The sequence below is a fragment of the Rhinopithecus roxellana genome, chromosome 14 (genome assembly GCF_007565055.1).
Source record: "Rhinopithecus roxellana isolate Shanxi Qingling chromosome 14, ASM756505v1, whole genome shotgun sequence".
NCBI classification, from domain to species: Eukaryota; Metazoa; Chordata; class Mammalia; order Primates; family Cercopithecidae; genus Rhinopithecus; species Rhinopithecus roxellana.
Genome location: NC_044562.1, coordinates 25,482,227 through 25,501,101, shown reverse-complemented (window position 1 = coordinate 25,501,101; position 18,875 = coordinate 25,482,227). Strand labels below are relative to the sequence as shown.

The 18,875-nt window shown below is 43.1% G+C and overlaps 1 protein-coding gene across 1 annotated transcript in view; it reads right to left on the bottom strand.

The window, feature by feature from the left end:
* Positions 1–18,875, bottom strand: part of WDFY1 (WD repeat and FYVE domain containing 1) — a 77,428-nt gene that overhangs the window by 46,870 nt on the left and 11,683 nt on the right. The window contains exon 2 of the mRNA XM_010356040.2: positions 3,118–3,185. Coding sequence (XP_010354342.1) covers positions 3,118–3,185 — 68 coding nt within the window. The remainder of the gene's footprint in view (positions 1–3,117; positions 3,186–18,875) is intronic.

Genomic DNA, 18,875 nt, shown 5'->3' with positions numbered 1-18,875 from the left:
TTCGTTCACTCTGTTTTCTTCTTGTGGTGTACCTGCAGTTTTATCAGCAGATACAGGTCCAAATAGAAGCAATAAAGAAGCATCTAGAAGTAACACAGTGAACATGTGCAGATACAGACATACAGGTGTCGACTACCCACTGCGAAGCTGTGTCTGTTCTCTCAAGTTCCTCCTTCCTGAGCTAGAAGCTCCTTCAGGAGGGGACAGTTAAGCCAAGTTAGAAAGGGATGAAGACAGAGAGATCCACCGCCACTTGCTTAAGATCTAACAGCCAAGAGAGAACACACATTTCTACTGCTAAGGTTTTGGTGCCCTGGGAGAGAAATTCATCAGAAAGTTGTACTAAATATTTGGGGGAAATGCAAGTCAAGGAGTAACTGAACTAAATATGGGACAAAATCCATCTCAGTCTCTGTCTCTATTCTAATGAGAATGAACTTCAAGATTAAGGACTCAGGGAGATTAAGCTATGACCAAAAAGCTAATTATGAAGGAAGGGAAGAGTGGGAAGCATAAGAGCCATAGTATTAACAACATTTTCCACAATGATAACAAAACATTTCCCTGCACTGATATGCGTTCCTCGGGCTGTTGCTACTTCCAGCTCTCAGATCTATCTCTGGGTCACTGGAAAGTAAGGAATTAGCCTAACAAGTCTTTTTGGGAGACTGGGGCGGGTTGGGTCACAGGTGGGCTCAGAGGCCCAGGATGTCCCACCTACCTCTACCCTGCTGCCAAAATTTCCAAAGTAAATTTATCAGACAGGCTCCATAAACACCTTCACTAAGACATCGGTTACTTAATATCTCAAGGTGAGAATTTAATGTGAGAACCAAAGTTATGCATCCACAGTACATGTAGACATGGGTAACAGAAGAGATGCCACTCCTTGGCACAATAAATTATGACCAGGTTTTCAAGAAGTCTTCAAATGTCCTATGTATTATAAAGCTTTACTGTTCCTTTCATGATAGTTATCTTTATGCCAGGGTTCCAAAAGGTCTCTCTAAATTTCACTGAATGACTACCAAGAGAGAGAAGCTGGCTAGCCTGCCCAGGCTGTTGGTAGAAGGCAGAAAAATAAAAAACCCTAATAAACTACTAACTTTTTGTGAAAATTATTACAGGATCTAAATGCTGCATGCACAATGAAATATATGTGTAAAGGAGAAAGTGCTACCAGAGGAGAGAGTGCCTGAAAGGCACTCAAGCTGATGAGATGTAGTTTGCTGAACAACTGGCTGTTCTGTCTTTATAACAAACTCCACAGCCCTGGAATACCTCTTAAGAAAGCAGTGGGCCGGGCGCGGTGGCTCAAGCCTGTAATCCCCAGCACTTTGGGAGGCCGAGACGGGCGGATCACGAGGTCAGGAGATCGAGACCATCCTGGCTAACACGGTGAAACCCCGTCTCTACTAAAAATACAAAAAACTAGCCGGGCGAGGTGGCGGCGCCTGTAGTCCCAACTACTCGGGAGGCTGAGGCAGGAGAATGGCGTGAACCCGGGAGGCGGAGCTTGCAGTGAGCTGAGATCTGGCCACTGCACTCCAGCCTGGGTGACAGAGCGAGACTCCGTCTCAAAAAAAAAAAAAAAAAAAAAAAAAAAAAAGAAAGCAGTGGACAGCATCAGCAGCATCTGCAACCACTGTCAAGAGCTCTTCTTTGGAAAACTTGATAATGGTCTTCAGTAACAAACCATCAAGCATGCACTGAAGCCTTTTTTCTTTTCTTAGTGGGGGTCCTCTGTGTATTAAAATTCTTAACTGAGGAAAATCACTCATTAAGGACCAAGCCTCAAGGAAATTAGCAGCTACGGAGGCCTTCTGTCTGGCTACTTGGCATAACAGAGTTGACTCCCCGTTTGAACTTTGGTGACATCCAGGCATTGTCTACAGGGCTTTCTTTTCAAGAACGCTTGAAGAAAACAAGTGGGAGACAAGGATGGTGATGCTGCTAAGAATCACATCAAGGGTTAAAGTTTATGTGTCACTTTATGTCAGTATATCCCAGGGCTGCTTTTTTTTTTTTTTTTGAGATGGAGTTTGCTCTTGTTGCCCAGGCTGGAGTGCAGTGGTGTGATCTTGGCTCACTACAACCTCTGCTTCCCGGGTTGAAGCGACTCTCCTGCCTCAGCCTCCTGAGTAGCTGGCTAATTTTGTATTTTTAGTAGAGATGGGGTTTCATCATGTTGGCCAGGCTGGTCTCGAACTCCCGACCTCAGGTGATCCGCCTGCCTTGGCCTCCCAAAGTGCTGGGATTACAGGCATGAGCCACCGTGCCTGGCCTCCAGGGCTGCTTTAAAGGCTCCAAGCAGAAGCTTCGTCATCCAGATTTATTTATAGAACATACCTGACTGCTGAGAAAATTCTCTATTTAGAATGTGTTGTACCTTGGACCATGTCTCTCAATAGGTCCAGAGGTTGGTGAAAAGGTTGGGCAAAGGTAGTCATGACGCTATGGAGGGCACAGTCCTTTTTTTGTGTCAATATTGGCTACTACAAAGGACAAAGTTACTACTAATATAAGTTGGCCAAATTAAGACAAAGAAAAACTGAGGAGAACATGTTCATTTTCCTATTTTTTTTTTTCAGTTTTGCTCAAGTCTAATTCAGTTAAGCCATAGACTCAACTTCCTTTGCAAAAGAAAAGGATTTTCCTGCAGTTTATTACAGCCTGTCAGAGGTATTAGGCAACTAAGAAACTCATTTTGAAATCTAGCAGCAATATTTAATCAGACATTTTGAAACTTATTTATTTTTATTTTTTTGAGACAGAGTCTCACTCTGTCGCCCTCGCTGGAGTGCAGTGGAGCAAACTCGACTCACTGCAACCTCCAACTCCGGATTTAAGTGATTCTCCTGCTTCAGCCTCCTGAGTAGCTGGGATTACAGGCACACACCACCACGCCCAGCTAATTTTGTATTTTAATAGAGATGGGCTTTCGCCATGTTGGTCAGACTGGTCTCGAACTCCTGGCCTCAGGTGATCTACCCACCTTGGCCTCTCAAAGTGCTGGGATTACAGGTGTGAGCCACCGTGTCCAGCCGACATTTTGAAATTTAAATCATCAATAACATTAGAGACATTTCTCTCAAATGGAACAGTTCAGCTACTTACAGGCCATTGTGTGGTAAATGCTGGGCCAGTACTGACCACTGTCTCTCTTCAGCCATACCCGGATGGTTCTGTGGAGAAAAGAAAAGAAAAAATGGAGTAGTTTTTAGTAATTTTATCTTTTGTGTTCCATGAGAATTTAATTTTTAAAATTTGTTTAATACTATTTCCTAACTGACCTCATAAAATTAACTGGACAAACTGGACAAATATATACATATATGTACCCATACATATATAGTATATAACATATATATTATATACAGATACATATATAGTATATCATATACACACATCATATACACATACATACTATATATAGTCACATAAAGTATGATGATATAAGTTATGCAGTACCTAGGAGTAAGGATTTCAATTCATTTTAATAATATGAAAATGTTCGGCCGGGTGCGGTGGCTCACGCCTGTAATCCCAGCACATTGGGAGGCCCAGGCGGGTAGATCACAAGGTCAGGAGATCGAGACCAGCCCGGCTAACACGGTGAAATCCCATCTCTACCAAAAATACAAAAAACATTTAGCCAGGCATGGTGGCGGGCGCCTGTAGTCCCAGCTACTTGGGAGGCTGAGGCAGAAGAATGGCGTGAACCCGGCAGGCAGAGTTTACAGTGAGCCGAGATCACGCCACTGCATTCCAGCCTGGGCGACAGAGTGACACTCTGTCTCAAAAAAAAAAAAAAAAAAAAATGTTCATTACATAATGACATTGAAAGAAAACAAAACTGTTAACTGCTTTTCTTGGTAAAAACAAATTGTGTACACTTGGTGGTTGACCATCTGGGCCGAGAGGAAGGCAGTGGCTGTGAGTGGGAAGAGGCTCATGGAGGAGTGGCATGGAGAGGGGCGCCACACACACCGGGAGTACACAGCAGGCTCAGGCTTGGGCATGGCATTCTGCCTTCCGCCCCCCGGAGGAAATCATTCCACACAACATCTCTGGGGATCTTTTTCATCAGAACATGCACAGGGCGATGAGGAAATACTGTGCACATGCAGGAAAATGACAAACAACCAAAACAGCCACAGTTTCATATTCAGGTTTATGACCTCAGAGAAACAATGGGAGCCCTTCGGTTCCTGCTCCTGCACTCTGAAGGCCTCTGGGTGCCAGGCCTCTCCGTCTCCTGCATCCCTAGGACATCGGGGACTCCGCGGGTGATCGCCCCGCTCTGCCTCTGTACTCATAACCAGCTTATTGTCCCCATTGCCAACTCTGTGACAATCACTTTTATATTTCTCATTCATTTATTTACTGATGAGACAGAGTCTCGCTCTGTCACCCACGTTAGAGTGCAGTGGCACGATCTTGGCTCACTCCACCTCCTGGGTTCAAGGGATTCCCCTGCCTCAGCCTCTCAAGTAGCTGGGATTACAGGCGCATGCCAACAAGCCCAGCTAATTTTTGTATTTTTTTGTAGAGATAGGGTTTCATCATGTTGGCCAGGTTGGTCACGAACTCCTGACCTCAAGTGATCCACCTGCCTTGGCCTACCAAAGTGCTGGGATTACAGGCATAAGTCATCCACCCGGCTCTTATGTATTATTTTTTAAGATGCAGTCTCGCTCTGTGACCCAGGCTGGAGTGCAGTGGTACAATCACGGCTCACAGCAGCCTCGACTTCCCAGGCTCAAGCAATCCTCCCACCTCAGGACCCCAAGGTGCTGGTATTAGAGGCATGAGTTACTACACCTGACCCATTTTTATATTTCTAACAGCAATGTAGATTCTGGCATACAGTAGGAGCTGAATAAATGTTTACACCCTTAACCTAAAATACATGAAGCCTAAATATTGATACCATATGTTTCCAGTTTTGAGGCCAAGTAAAACTGGATGGTGGGATGCATAAGTAGCATGTCCTGGAGGCAGTGTCCTCCCTGACCCTTGAGACCAGGGAGACCCTCACATCCCCTGACCATAGCACTTCCCAGGAGGTTTATCCACTCCGTCCTCGACGCAGAGCCAATTACCACAAGGCCTGCAAGCCAGACCTACGCGAGCACAAGGCGGAGACCATTTGTTTGTGGCAATGAAGGGCATGATAAGACCTTCTCAGGGACTACCACCTGAGTCCCCATGTCCTCATTCACACGAGAGGAAAGCTGTGCAGCTGGTGGCTGTAAGCAAAAATTCAACACAAAATCAAACTTGAAGAAATATTTTCAATGCAAACATGAAAATGCGCAAAGACAACAGGTATGCGATTTGAAGGCTTTCAGAAGATCTTTAAGAAGCATTGGCAGCTGGACATCCAACAGGGCCAGCACACCAGTGACCTGCTGCTCAAGGGTGCCCGGGGGGATCAGGAAGCACCCACCGCACCCAGCAGGCTGGGCCCACGCGGCCACAGACCCATGAGGCTGCACAGTATATGGCAAAGGGATGTTCCTTGGTGGCCAAAACATAGACAGAACTTCTAAAATGTGAGAGAAACTCCTAAGGAGGAAGTATTAATAACACGTGCAGTATGCCAGAAAACATTTACATGGAAAGATGATTTTCAGCAGCACATGAAAACACATCCCAGAAAGGGACGTGGGTCGCTGCCCAAGAGAAGAACAGGGTGGAACCTGCACAGCTGCATGTAAACTCCAGAGCCACCTCTCCTTTCAGGAGGAAGAGTGCCCCGTTGTGTATGAACACGCTGGCAGTGGGAAACCTTGCAATAAAACAAAGTCTCACTAGGCATGGCTGGTGCAGGATCCTGACAAGAAAATGGAGCTCAAAGTAAAACCATCTGGTGAAAAATGGAGTTTTTCACTTTTCACTTGCCTCAGTGGATGCATCCCTCCTCAAGGGAAAAAGATGGGCAAGGCTTATCTTTGCTTAAAACAGAGCGGCTGAACCGTACGGAACACAAGGTACTCTCGACACTGGCTATCCTCGCCTTCAGCTAAGCATCACATCACTTTGTTTACAGGACTGCAGACCAGTGGGCCTGGTTATCTTTCCTTGGAAGCCTGTTTTTCTTTATTAAAATCACTGATGCAGAACACAACAAAAAATACAAGTAAAACTGGTCAGAGACCAGAGGGACAATCAGAATAGTGGTTGCTTCTGGGGTAAGAGGAAGACTGAATGCAACCAGAAGAAAGAAAACTTCCTAGGGGAACGGCAAGGCTCTGGGTGTTGGTGACCACGGGTGTATGTATTTGTTAGAACCTGTCCAACTCTACCCAAGATCTGTACACACTATTATATATGATAAAGTAAAACTAGTAGTTGGTCTTTATTTATCCAAACAAATAAGATGACTTAGCACCACAGTGAGATTAACGCTATTCTGTATGTGAACTGGATAGAAACAAGGCTTAGGGCTAACACAACTGGATCAATCCTCTAGATCCACCAACCAATTGATAGGAAATACACAGGACATGGGAACATATTGAGTACCATTCAGCAAAGTCAAGACTGCAGGAAACTCCATAGAGAAATGACTCACTTTCTTCTACAAATAATTTGCAAGGGGAAAAAAAATAGAGAGGAAGGACAAACCTATGATTAAAGAGATTTTAGAGGTCTATCAAGTAATTAAAATATGTAGACTTAGTTAAATCCTAATTCAAACTAAAAGGTATGTATAGATATTTGAGAATATTTTAAAGATTTTTTTTTTTTTTTTGACAGGGTTTCACTCCGTCACCCAAGGTCTCCCGGAGTGCAGTGGTGTGATCATAGCTCACTGAAGCCTCGAACTCCTGGACTCAGGTGATCCTCCCACCTCAACCTCCTGAGCAGCTGGGACAACAGGTGTGTAACACCACACCTGGCTGTTGCTCATTCCTTTGGGTGTGTTAATGGTGTCACTGTTTGTTTTTTAAGAAGTAAACAATAATTCCTATATATCACGTTTGCCATTCTCATTTGTCATCCTCAGCATGACTACCACAGTCTAGGTCCCATCTTTCACACAGCAGTCAGCCTGCTCTCACAGGAGTAGTGGACTCTTGCCTCCCTCTGCTCCATCTCCAGTGTGCTGACCCCCAGCTACCTCTCCCAGGGAGCCACCTGGATCACAGTGCTCCTATGCTCAGAACCCACCAGTGGTTGTCTCGAATCCAGATTCAACTGACAACCTTAGTGCCTATGACTCCCCATCCCACAGCCTGCATCCCAGAGAGCTGTCATCCTCACGTTCCCCGAATATGTCCAGCTCAGGTTGTGCCCTAAATCTGCCTTCCTCCCCACCCTACCAAGAACTCTTCTCTCTAGACAGTGTTTTCTGGGCAGATCACAGGATGGATGCCATCTCGGCATAACTTCTTCATCTAAACGAATCAGTGGATGCTTCCATCCAATGATGATCCTTAGACATGAATGACCAATTTATTACTGCAATATTTGACTCTATTCCACATTACTTAAATCAGAATGTTTATGGATATATTCCGACATAGGGGATGAAGCCAAAACCATTGCAATAAACAAGAGGCCAACTTCCTGCTAAGCATTAACTCTGTTCAACGATTCTCCTCCACCTCCAAACACACGGTGACGAAGGCCAAGGCACCTGGAGATCAAGGATTCATGTAGCACCACTTCACACTCACAGGCTTCATTTGTACAGTCACAAAGTAAATCTGCCAGCTGCCTGCGTGTTCGACTTTTTTAGGTCAAAGGAAGAATGGAATGCTGACACGTCCTAAACCTCTTCGAATCAATCCCAGCATCTTAGGTCATGAATGTGTAGGTGGCCCAAAGCTTCCAGTGGCATGTGCTCTTCCTTGGTGCTCGTGGAAAGGGGGCAGGCACAATTCAGACATCAGAGAACTCTGCTGGGAGAAGACAATCTTAAAGGTTGTCTCTTCCAACCAAGTATTTAACCTGGAAAAGTCTAATGTTAATTTCATACAGTTTTAGAATACTTAAACTAGCCCAAAGTCAAAATCGAATCTACTTAGACTCCAGCATTTTGAACACAATATTACTTCCTTTGGAAGACAAACATCAGCATACAGTTTGGTTGGCACAAATTGGACCCATGCTAGGACCCAACTAATAAACTAGGAAACTGTCAAGACTTCCACGATCTCTTAGGGTTTTTTGTTTGAAAGCTGTCGGTCACATCCCAGCTGAGAGAAGGCCCTCCTTGTCTGGGAATCAGGTTCTAAATGAGGCAACTAGCCTGGATGGTTGGCGCTACCTTTGTCTTCACACCCTTACCTGGCATTCCCTTCCATCTCTTTTCAAACCAGACCCTTCTTCTTCCAAGGTTAAATCAGACCAATGTTAAGTTTAACCCTTAACACTATTGTACCCCAAGAACCTATCTATTAAACAGAGATGCTTATTTCTATGAGTAATATATGAATGCATTTTGTATTATGTTCAGAGTATTTACCAAATGGTTGTAAAAATAGTTTTAAGTTGGGCCACTTATTTAAAATACAACAAATTCCAGACTAAAAAAATTACTATCCAGTAAATTGGAAGTAAAATCTACTATTCAGTAAGTTGAAAGCAACATAATAATACAGTTTAGTAATATTTACAGGAGCAAACTATTTAAAAGTCTAGGATGATATTAATAAACTGTAATCCCAGCACTTTGGGAGGCCGAGGCGGGTGGATCACGAGGTCAGGAGATCGAGACCATCCTGGCTAACATGGTGAAACCCGGTCTCTACTAAAAATACAAAAAATTAGCCGGGCGTGGTGGCAGGCACCTGCAGTCCCAGCTACTCGGGAGGCTGAGGCAGGAGAATGGCGTGAAGCCAGGAGGCGGAGCTTGCAGTGAGCCGAGATCACGTCACTGTACTCCAGCCTGAATGACACAGCAAGACTCCATCTCAAAAAGTAAACAAATAAATAAACTAATCACGAAAGTGTCAAGATCAGATGGTATTATTTTTGTAGAAATCACAATATGTTCTGTCTAGATTGAATGTCTAAACCACTCTCTCCACTAAGATAAAACGGCTTATGTTTTCCTTCAATATTTTGACAATTTTACACCCACATAAACTCACCTAAGGTTTTTCCTGCTGCTTATTCTGCCCATTTTTTCTAATGGCTAGATTGTCTTTTATATTCCAGGACCACAGCAATCTGGGAAAAAGAAATCTTTCCTTAAAACCACAACCTTAGAAATGTGTTCATTCTTTTCCAAGCTCTATTTTTAAGTTGTTTTAAAACAATAGTCTGGTATTTTTCCAAAAGGTCCTTAAAAAGGAACTGTGTGATTGCTTTCAGAGCCTAATAAATGTTTTCCAAACTTCACCATGCTACCATTCCTATGGAGGGCTTCTACCGCCTATCTCCTCTGCATTTTTAATTAGAGAAACAAGGACTTACAGCTGCAATATATTCCAGGAACAAATGAGAAAAGCTATCTCCACATATGACTATGTTATACATATATAACTTACAGGGTATGCATGCCACTACCATCACTTACTTACTTACTTACTTACTTTATTTATTTAACAGAGTCTCACTCCATCTCACTCCAGGCTGGACTGGTATGGCACAAGCTCAGCTCACTGCAACCTCTGCCTCCCAGGTTCAAGTGATTCTTGTGCCTCAGCCTCCCCAGCAGCTGAGATTACAGGCATGTGTCACCATGCCTGGCTAATTTTTGTATTTTTAGTAGAGACAGGGTTTCGCCATGTAGGCCAGGCTGGTCTTGGACTCCTGGCCTCAAGCGATCCGCCCACCTCGGCCTCCCAAAGTGCTGGGATTACAGGTGTGAGCCACCACACCTGGCCCCATCACTTTATCATTGTTCAGCACTATAGATGATTCATTTATTTTCCAAGTAAATAAAATTCCCAAATTGATTCTTTCTTATGTTAAATATTTCAGATTTGAATGTTTTTAAAATGTACTACTGTGCAGGGAAAGCAAATGAATAACTCAAAACAATAACAAAATGCCACTTCGAGGGCTCTCATACTTCTTTGTCAGAACTGTAAATTAGAACTAACTCTTGGGCAAGAATTTTGCTCCAATAGAGAGAGAAACAAATACAACTGCCCAATAATAATAATGACAACACCACTAATGATAAACTTTGATTAAGGAATTCCAGGCTTGGAAATTGGTTCTATAAAAATTATTTAATAGAATAAAAAAAGACCTACAAATTTAAAAAACTTCATATAAGCCTTATCCAAGGAGTAAAAATGGGGAAAATATGTTAAAAAATGAAATCGGTTAATGCTAGAGTAATTCAATAGCTTGTATAATCATTACAAATAGTTATGAAGACCTGGTGTCCCAAGAAAATGTTTATGAAATGGTCAGCTTTTTTGTTCCAAAAAAAAAAGCGTATCACAGGGATTATTATAACCCTCAGAGATACTGCAGGTTTATCACAATAAAGCAAATATCGCAACAAAGTGAGTCACACAAATTTTTGGTTTCCCATACGCAAGTTGTGGTTACACTATAGCTTGTTAAGTGTGAAGTAGCATTACACCTAAAAATCAACGTACATACCTTAGTTTTAAAATACTTTATTGCTAAAAAAAAGTTAACAACCATCTGAACCTTCAGCAAGGGATAATAGTTAATGATCATCTGAACCTTCAGCGAGGGGTAATAATTAACAATCATCTGAACCTTTGGCAAAGGATAATAGTTAACGACCATCTGAACCTTCGGCGAGGGATAATAGTTAACGACCATCTGAACCTTCGGCGAGGGATAATAGTTAACGACCATCTGAACCTTCAGCGAGGGATAATAGTTAACGACCATCTGAACCTTCGGCGAGGGATAATAGTTAACGACCATCTGAACCTTCATCAAGGGATAATAGTTAATGACCATCTGAACCTTCAGCCAGGGGTAATCAGTTTGCTGGTGGAGGGTCCTGCCTCAGTGTTGATGCTGCTGATCCGTCAGGATGGTCGGTGATGAAGGTTGGCATGGCTGTGGCAACTTCTTAAAATAAGACAACCATGAAGTTTGTTGCATCGATTGACTCTTCCTTTCCCAAAAGACTTCTCTGTAGCATGCAATGCAACTTAATACCATTTTACCCATAATGTGCCAATTCTGCTAGCTTCAAACTTTACTTCTGTAGCTTCCTCACCTCTCTCAGGGTTCATAAAATCGAAGAGGATTAAGGCCTTCTTTGAAAATTGGAGTCGATCTTCTCAATGCCTGCTGCTCCCCCATCAACTAAGTTAATGGAATATTCTAAATCTTTTGCTGCCATTTCAACAATGTTCACGGCATCTTCATTGATGTCGATTCCATCTCAAGAACCCACTTTCTGTGCCCATCCATATGAAGCTCTTTATACATTCAGCTTTTATCATGAAATTACAACAATTCAGTCACATCTACATACTCCACTTCTAATTCTAATTCTCTTGCTATTTCCACATCGGCAGTTACTGAAGGCTTGAACCCCTCAAAGTTATCCATGAGGGTTGGAATCAACTTCTTCCAAATTCCTGTTAATATTGACAGTTTAACCTTCTTTCAAGAATCATGAGTGTTCTTAATGACATCTAGAATGGTGAATCCTTTCCAGAAGGTTTTCAACTTACTTTGCCCAGATCTATCAGAGGCACTATCTATGGCAGTTGTAGCCTTATAAAAAAAATTTTTTTTGAGACAGGGTCTCCCTTGGTTACTCAGGCTGGAGTGCAGTAGCACAATCATGGCTCACTGCAACCTATGCCTCCCAGGCTCCAGGGATCCTCCCACCTCAGGTTCCCCAGTAACTGGGACTACAGGCACATACCACTACACCTGGCTAACTTTAAGGTTTTTGTAGAGATAAGGTCTCATTATATTGCCCAGGCTGGTCATAAACTCCTGGGCTCCAGTGATCCTGCCACCTCAGCCTCCCAAAGTGCTGAGACTACAAGCATGAGCCACTGTGCCCAGCAAAAGCGTTATTTTTTAAATCATAAAACTTGAAAGTTGAAATTACTCCTTATGAGTGTTGTATTAGCAGGCATGAAAACAACATTAATCTCCTGGTATGTCTCCATCCTCAGAGTTCTTGGGTGACTAGGTGCATTTTCAATAAGTAAATATATATATGTGTGTGTGGGTATATATTTTTATATATATACAAATGTGTGTATGTGTAGATATATATCTGTATATATATATATGTATATATTTGAGACAGAGTCTCACTCCATCACCCAGGCTGGAGTGGAGTGGCACGATTTCAGCTCCCTGAAACCTCTGACTCCTAGGCTCAAGAGATTCTCATGCCTCAGTCTCCCAAGTAACTGGACTTACAGACGTGCAACACCATGCCTGGCTAATTTTTGTATTTTTAGTAGAGTCGGGGTTTTGCCATGTTGTCCAGACTGGTCACAAACTCGTGACCTCAAGTGATTTGCCTGCTTTGGCCTCCCAAAGTGCTGGTATTACAGGCGTGAGCCACCGTTCCTGGCCAATAAGCAATAATATTTTGAAAGGAATCTTTTTTTCTGAGCAGTAGGTCTCAACAATGGGCTTAAAATATTCAGCAAACCATGCTGTCAACAGAAATGCTGTCATCCAGGCTTTGTTGTTCCATTTATAGAGCACGTGGCAAAGTAGCTTTAACAATTCTTAATGGTCCTAGGATTTTTGGAATGGTTAATGAGCATTGGCTTCAACTTAAAAGTTATCAGCTGCATTAGCCCCAAGAAGAAAGTCAACCTATCTTTCGGAGCTTTGAAGCCAGGCACTGACTTCTCTTCTCTAGCTATGTAAGTCCTAGACGGCATCTTCTTCCAAAAGGATTGTTCGGTCTACACTGAAAATCTATTGTTTAATGTAGTTGTTTTCACCAATTCTCTTAGCTAGATCTTCTAGATAACTTGCTGCAGCTTCTACATTAGCACTTGATGCTTCACTTTGTACTTTTACGTTATGTAGACTGCTTCTTTCCTTAAACCTAATGTGCCAATTCTGCTAGCTTCAAACTTTACTTCTGTAGCTTCCTCACCTCTCTCAGGCTTCATAAAATTGAAGAGGATTAAGGCCTTGCTCTGGATGAGGCTTTGGCTTAAGAGGATGTTGTGGCTGGTTTGATCTTCTATTCAGATCACTAAACCTTTCTCCACATCATCAATAAGGCTGTTTTGCTTTCTTATTCGTGTTTTCACTAGATTAGCACTTTTAATTTCCTTCAATAACTTTTCATTTGCATTCATAACTTGGCTGTTTGGTGCAAGAGGCCTAGCTTTCGGCCTGTCTCAGCTTTTGATGTGCCTTCCTCACTAAGCTTAATCATTTCCAACATTTGATTTAAAGTTAGAGACAAGTGACTTTTCCTTTCACTCGAACACTCAGAGGCTACTGTAGGGTTATTCACTGGCCTAATTTCAATATTGTGTCTCAGGGAATAAGGAGGCCTGAGGGGAGAGGGGGAAAGGGAGGGAGGGAGGGAGGGAAAGAGACAGACAGACAGACAGACAGACACAGGGTAACAGCCAGTTGATGGAGTATTCAGATCACACACACTATCATTTAAGTTTGCCATCTTATATGGGCACAGTTTGTGGCTCCCCAAAACAATTACAATAGTAGTATCAAAAATCACTGAACACAGACCACCACAACAGATATAATAATAAAGTTTGGAAAACTGCAAGAATTACCAAAATGTGACACAGTGACACAAAGTGAGCACAACATATCGGAAAAATGGCACAGACAGACTTGCCTGATGCATGGTTGCCATGAACCTTCAATTTGTACGAAATGGAGTATCTGAGAAGCACAATAAAACAAGGTATGCTTGTATCAAATCATATAACTAAATTAGGCATCCATACTACATCAGGCTGGGCAGGGCAGGTAGGGAGGCTGATAAGGGACAGGAGAAGGGGAGGAGAAGAGAACCCCCCTCCAAGGCAGACAATGTCTTGGGCTTCTTGTGAGAACCCCAGAGAAAAGACGCAGAGGCTGAGTTCTGACAGAACAGCAGGGTACCTGCTGACTTCCCCAGTGAGCCACAATTAAACACTTTGCGCAATGAGCCTTGAGGCACTTAGGGACTTATTTTGTCTGATTTTCAAGAGTGGCTACCTAAAATTCTACATGTAAAAATGTTCCACTCCCTAAGAGTGTATCCTTTAAATTGCTGTCCCCACCAAAAGCAAAAACAGAAGTCAATGGAATCAGAAGCAATTTCAAATACAGTGGCACGACTTTCCTTTTTTCAATAAGACAGACACCAGAGGCTTCAGTTGTCCATTACTGAGGATGCTCACCCCGGCCTATGCTGGCCTTCGACATGAACTTGTGCCTTGGGTCAGGCTTGGGATTCTGGAGCACCATCTGCCCCCAATGAGTCAAGGGATTTGACATGTCTGCAGATGTTATTGCAGAGGTGAGAGAGCCTCAGCATCAGAAAGGAGACATGGACCTGGACACCAGACTAGAGGTGCCTGGGTAGCCAGGGGGCCTTGACAGCATCATTCCCAAAGGAGCAGTGAGCAGAAGGCAGGGCCAGCAGAGCTGGCAAAGACATCAGATGCAGAAGGACAGTGAAGGAGAAGATGCTCTCAAAAGGCACCTGCCTCTTGGGCCTGAAAGTTACAAGGCAATAAACTGTGCCTCCAGCAACATGTGTCCCTGCCTAACTTCTAACTTCTTTTTTTTGAGACAGAGTTTTGCTCTTTAGGCCCAGGCTAGAGTGCAATGGTGTGATCTCGATCTCTTCTCACTGCAACCTCCGCCTCCCGGGTTCAAGCGATTCTCCTGCCTCAGCCCCCCTAGTAGCTGGGATTACAGGCGCCCACCGCCATGCCCAGCTAATTTTTGTATTTTTAGTAGAGATGGGGTTTTACCATGTTGGTCAGGCTGGTCTTGAACTCCTGACCTCAGGGGATCCGCCCAACTCGACCTCCCGAAGTGCTGGGATTACAGGTGTGAGCCACCACGCCCAACCTCCTGCTTAACTTCTTGCAAGCTCACAACACTGAACTATTGTGGCACACACAAGGCCACTTCCTGCATTCTAGACACACATCAAGATTCATGAAAAGCAACTCTGTGATTTCCCACCTCCCTGCACCTCCCTGAACTTCCCTCTACTCTACCACCTTCTCTGAAAAAAAAAAAAAAGATTTATGAAAAGCTTGTGGTCTGTTGAGAACGAGGTGCCACATCCTGAGAAGCAGGAATGACAGGCGCTTCTGCCTTCATTCTACACTTAAGGAAGCAGAAGCAAGGAGAGATAGTCTGAAAATCATAGAAACCAACAGCAGCACTGCATCAGACTGACTTCAGTTAATTGCTTGACCAACTTTCTCTCTTATCAGAAGATGGTAGAAGTTCATCTTTCAAAACATTACCAAAGTAAACAACTCAAAGCAAAGCAGCCTTATATGGTAAATCAGTAAAACTTTTTAAAAGGCTTTTTAGAAATCCACACTTTATCCACCAAAGCAGTAACTCCTAAACAATAAGGAAATAAGAAGCATTAAATTACTTTTCCCCCCCAAATAAATCAGAGTATGGAACAGTTCAGGTCTAACTTCAAAGCTCACTTGGTTCAAAGAAATACTGACCTCTGTGCTAAATAGGAGTAGTGATTCCAACAAAGTCTCTCACTACCTCCAGGTCTAGATTTAGCCCAGTCTAGCTACAGTGTGCAATATAGTTTGTAAGTGCCTGTGGTGAAACAATTTAAAACACAATGTGCTCAATTCTTTACTCCTCTCTGTATCCATGCTCCTTACGATCAGCCATTTTGCAGCTCTCTCCATCAAGAGATGGAATACATTTCTCTGAGTCTTGTTTTTGTTTTGAGATGGAGTCTGGTTCTGTCACCCAGGCTGGAGTGCAGTGGCTTGATCTCGGCTCACTGCAACCTCCGCCTCCAGGGTTCAGGCGACTCTCTTGCCTCAGCCTCCTGAGTAGCTGGGATTACAGGCATGCACCACCACGCCAGGCTAATTTTGTGTATTTTTAGCAGAGACGGGGTTTCACCATGTTGACCAGCCTAGTCTCGAATTCCTGACCTCATGTGATCTGCCCTCCTTGGCCTCCCAAGCTTACAGGTATGAATCACTGCACCTGGCCTATTTCTCTGAGCCTTGAATATGGGTTGGCTAGTGATGCTATGTTCAAAATAATGTGGCTGAATGGGTTGCTAGCACTGAATCCAGAGGCTTGGTTTGCTCTCACTCCCTGTCTTGGAAGACTGCCACGTCACATAAACCACAGGGGCCAGTCTACCAGAGGACAAATGACGACATGGGAGAGAGCTCAACTGTCCCAGCTGAAGCCATCCTCAGCCTGCCTGTAGTGAGCTCACTCCCAGGCATGAGAAAGAGTCCAGCTAAGCTCAGCAGAGCTGGCCCATGGCTGGCCACAAGCATGAGTGAGCCTGGCTGAGGCTAGCAGCACTGCCTAGGTGACCCGTGGGCTCATGACAATGACAAATCCCTGCTGTTTTAAGCCACTGAGTTTTGAGGTGGTTTGTTATGCTGCACGAGCTAACTGACACCATGCTTTCTGTTCCAAATAAATAATATACCTTTAAGAATACGTAGGAATCTGAGGTTAAAATTAAAAATAAAAAGCAATTGGCATTTATTGAATGCCAAGGATTTCAAAGTAGATAGTACAAATAACTCCATTTCAACTCTTAATTGAAATATAGGATTCCCATTTTGCACAAGTGCTAATTTGAATCCTTAAAAATGCAAGCAGTCACTGGAAGTACAAAATAAAGTTATTACTCTTAAATATCATACAATGTTTGTCATCCTGTCTACCAAGGATAAAACTTCTGCATGCTTTACCTTCCTATCGTAGATATATGAAAAGTGGAGTTATAACCACAGTTACGATTAAGAATAAAGTGTTTATTCCAGGGAGATTAATCTTTGATCTATTGAAAGATATGCCTGATGATCATAATAAGTTGAAGGATTCCTTCTTATTTCTTCTACTGTTAAACTCTATCAAAGAGCTAATTAAAACAAGGTTAAAATACATTTAAGGGAATCATTAAGCCTCGAAAGCCTCATCTATTTAAGCCACAATATAGTAGGAGCAAAGATACGATTCAAGGTACGATTTTTTCCTCTGAAAACCACTGGCTTACAAACCAGGAGGCATATTGCAGGAGTCATTAATATTTTTCTGAAGGCAGTGGCGTGATCTCAGCTCACTGCAGCCTCTGCCTCCCAGGTTCAATCTATTCTCTTGCCTCAGCTTCCCAGGTAGCTGGAACTACAGGCGTGCACTACCACACCCAGCTAATTTTTGTATTTTTAGTAGAGATAGGGTTTCACCATGTTGGCCAAGCTGGTCTTGAACTCCTAGCCTCAAGTGGTCCGCCCACCTCGGCCTCCCAAAGTGCTGGGATTACAGGTGTGAGCCACTGTACCTGGCCTAATATTTTTTTTTTTTCCCCCGTACCAAAAGGGCACTGGAAATATTTTTAAACCTGTAATTCCATAAGGGTATACATTTGGGTTCAATACATATTTTCTAGTACGTATTACCAGTATGAGTACCTATTTTTTTTTTTTTTTTTTTTTTGAGACAGAGTCTTGTTCTGTCACCCAGTCTGGAGTGCAGTGGCGCGATCTCGGCTTACTGCAAGCTCCGCCTCCCTGGTTTGCGCCATTCTCCTGCCTCAGCCTCCCGAGTAGCTGGGACTACAGGCGCCCACCACCATGCCCAGCTAATTTTTTGTATTTTTAGTAGAGAGAGGGTTTCACTGTGTTAGCCAGGATGGTCTCCATCTCCTGACCTCGGGATCCTCCCACCTCAGCCTCCCAAAGCACCGGGATTACAGGCGTGAGCCACTGCACCCAGTCGACTGCCTTGAAATTGATGTCAATGCTTTAATAAGCAGACTCAACTAGCACATGATTATTTCTATAAAATCACGCCAAGTTCTACCTGGCCTGAAACAGCAACATCTCTAAAACTGAATGTGTTCTTTAAACTTTCTTGAAAACACACCCTAATCACTCCAAAAACAGCTAAATTAAAGCAATTTAACCATCTTTAAATTCTAAACTGATAAAAAGAGATCGATTAATCATCTAAAAAGGGCAGACTATATGTTACAAATTAAGCCCTGATTTCTTTTAAACTCTGGGCAAACAGTAATTCTGAGAAAATCTGAATTTCTGGTCATTCTTAGGGATGTTGATACTAATTCAAATCTTGGTAAATCTGTGAACATTTCTGTCACCTATAGCAAAGGATATTTTTTCCTAGTCTGACAGTACCTTCCAGGGGATACAGGAAAAAAAAAAAAAGTGTACTTCTGGCATGCTAGATGGTTTCTATAACATTAAGACGTTTGCTTGAAAGGGAGAAGCAACAACATAGCCATCAGTGCCATCTGTTTTTATCGAATAAATAGCAATTTCCTTCCAAAGAGTCTCCGGAATTCTGCCCTGTTCATTCTCGCTGCAAAAAGAAGTCTTTCTCCTTTGGTAACGGAGAGAGAAAACGCTAGATTGTTATTGAATTTATTCTCTAAATTAAAAGGCAGAGAAACCAGCCTCATTGTGTAGAGGAGAATTAGATTGGCTGAGAAAAACAGAAATTTCCATCCCCTCCCACAATCTAGGGGAGGAATTACTGGACAGCTTCAAGGGTCTGTGACCAAGAATTAGACTGCTGATGTCACCACAGGCAGATTTTATCCAGGGAGGAAGCCACCGGGTGGCCCCAGCATTTGCACCCCCTTTAAACAAATACCACCCTTCCAGAAGCCAGATGGCTGAAAACCTGCAGATGTTTTTTGTTGTTGTTGTTGCTTGGTTTTTTCTCAAAACAATTCTTGCTGTCATCTC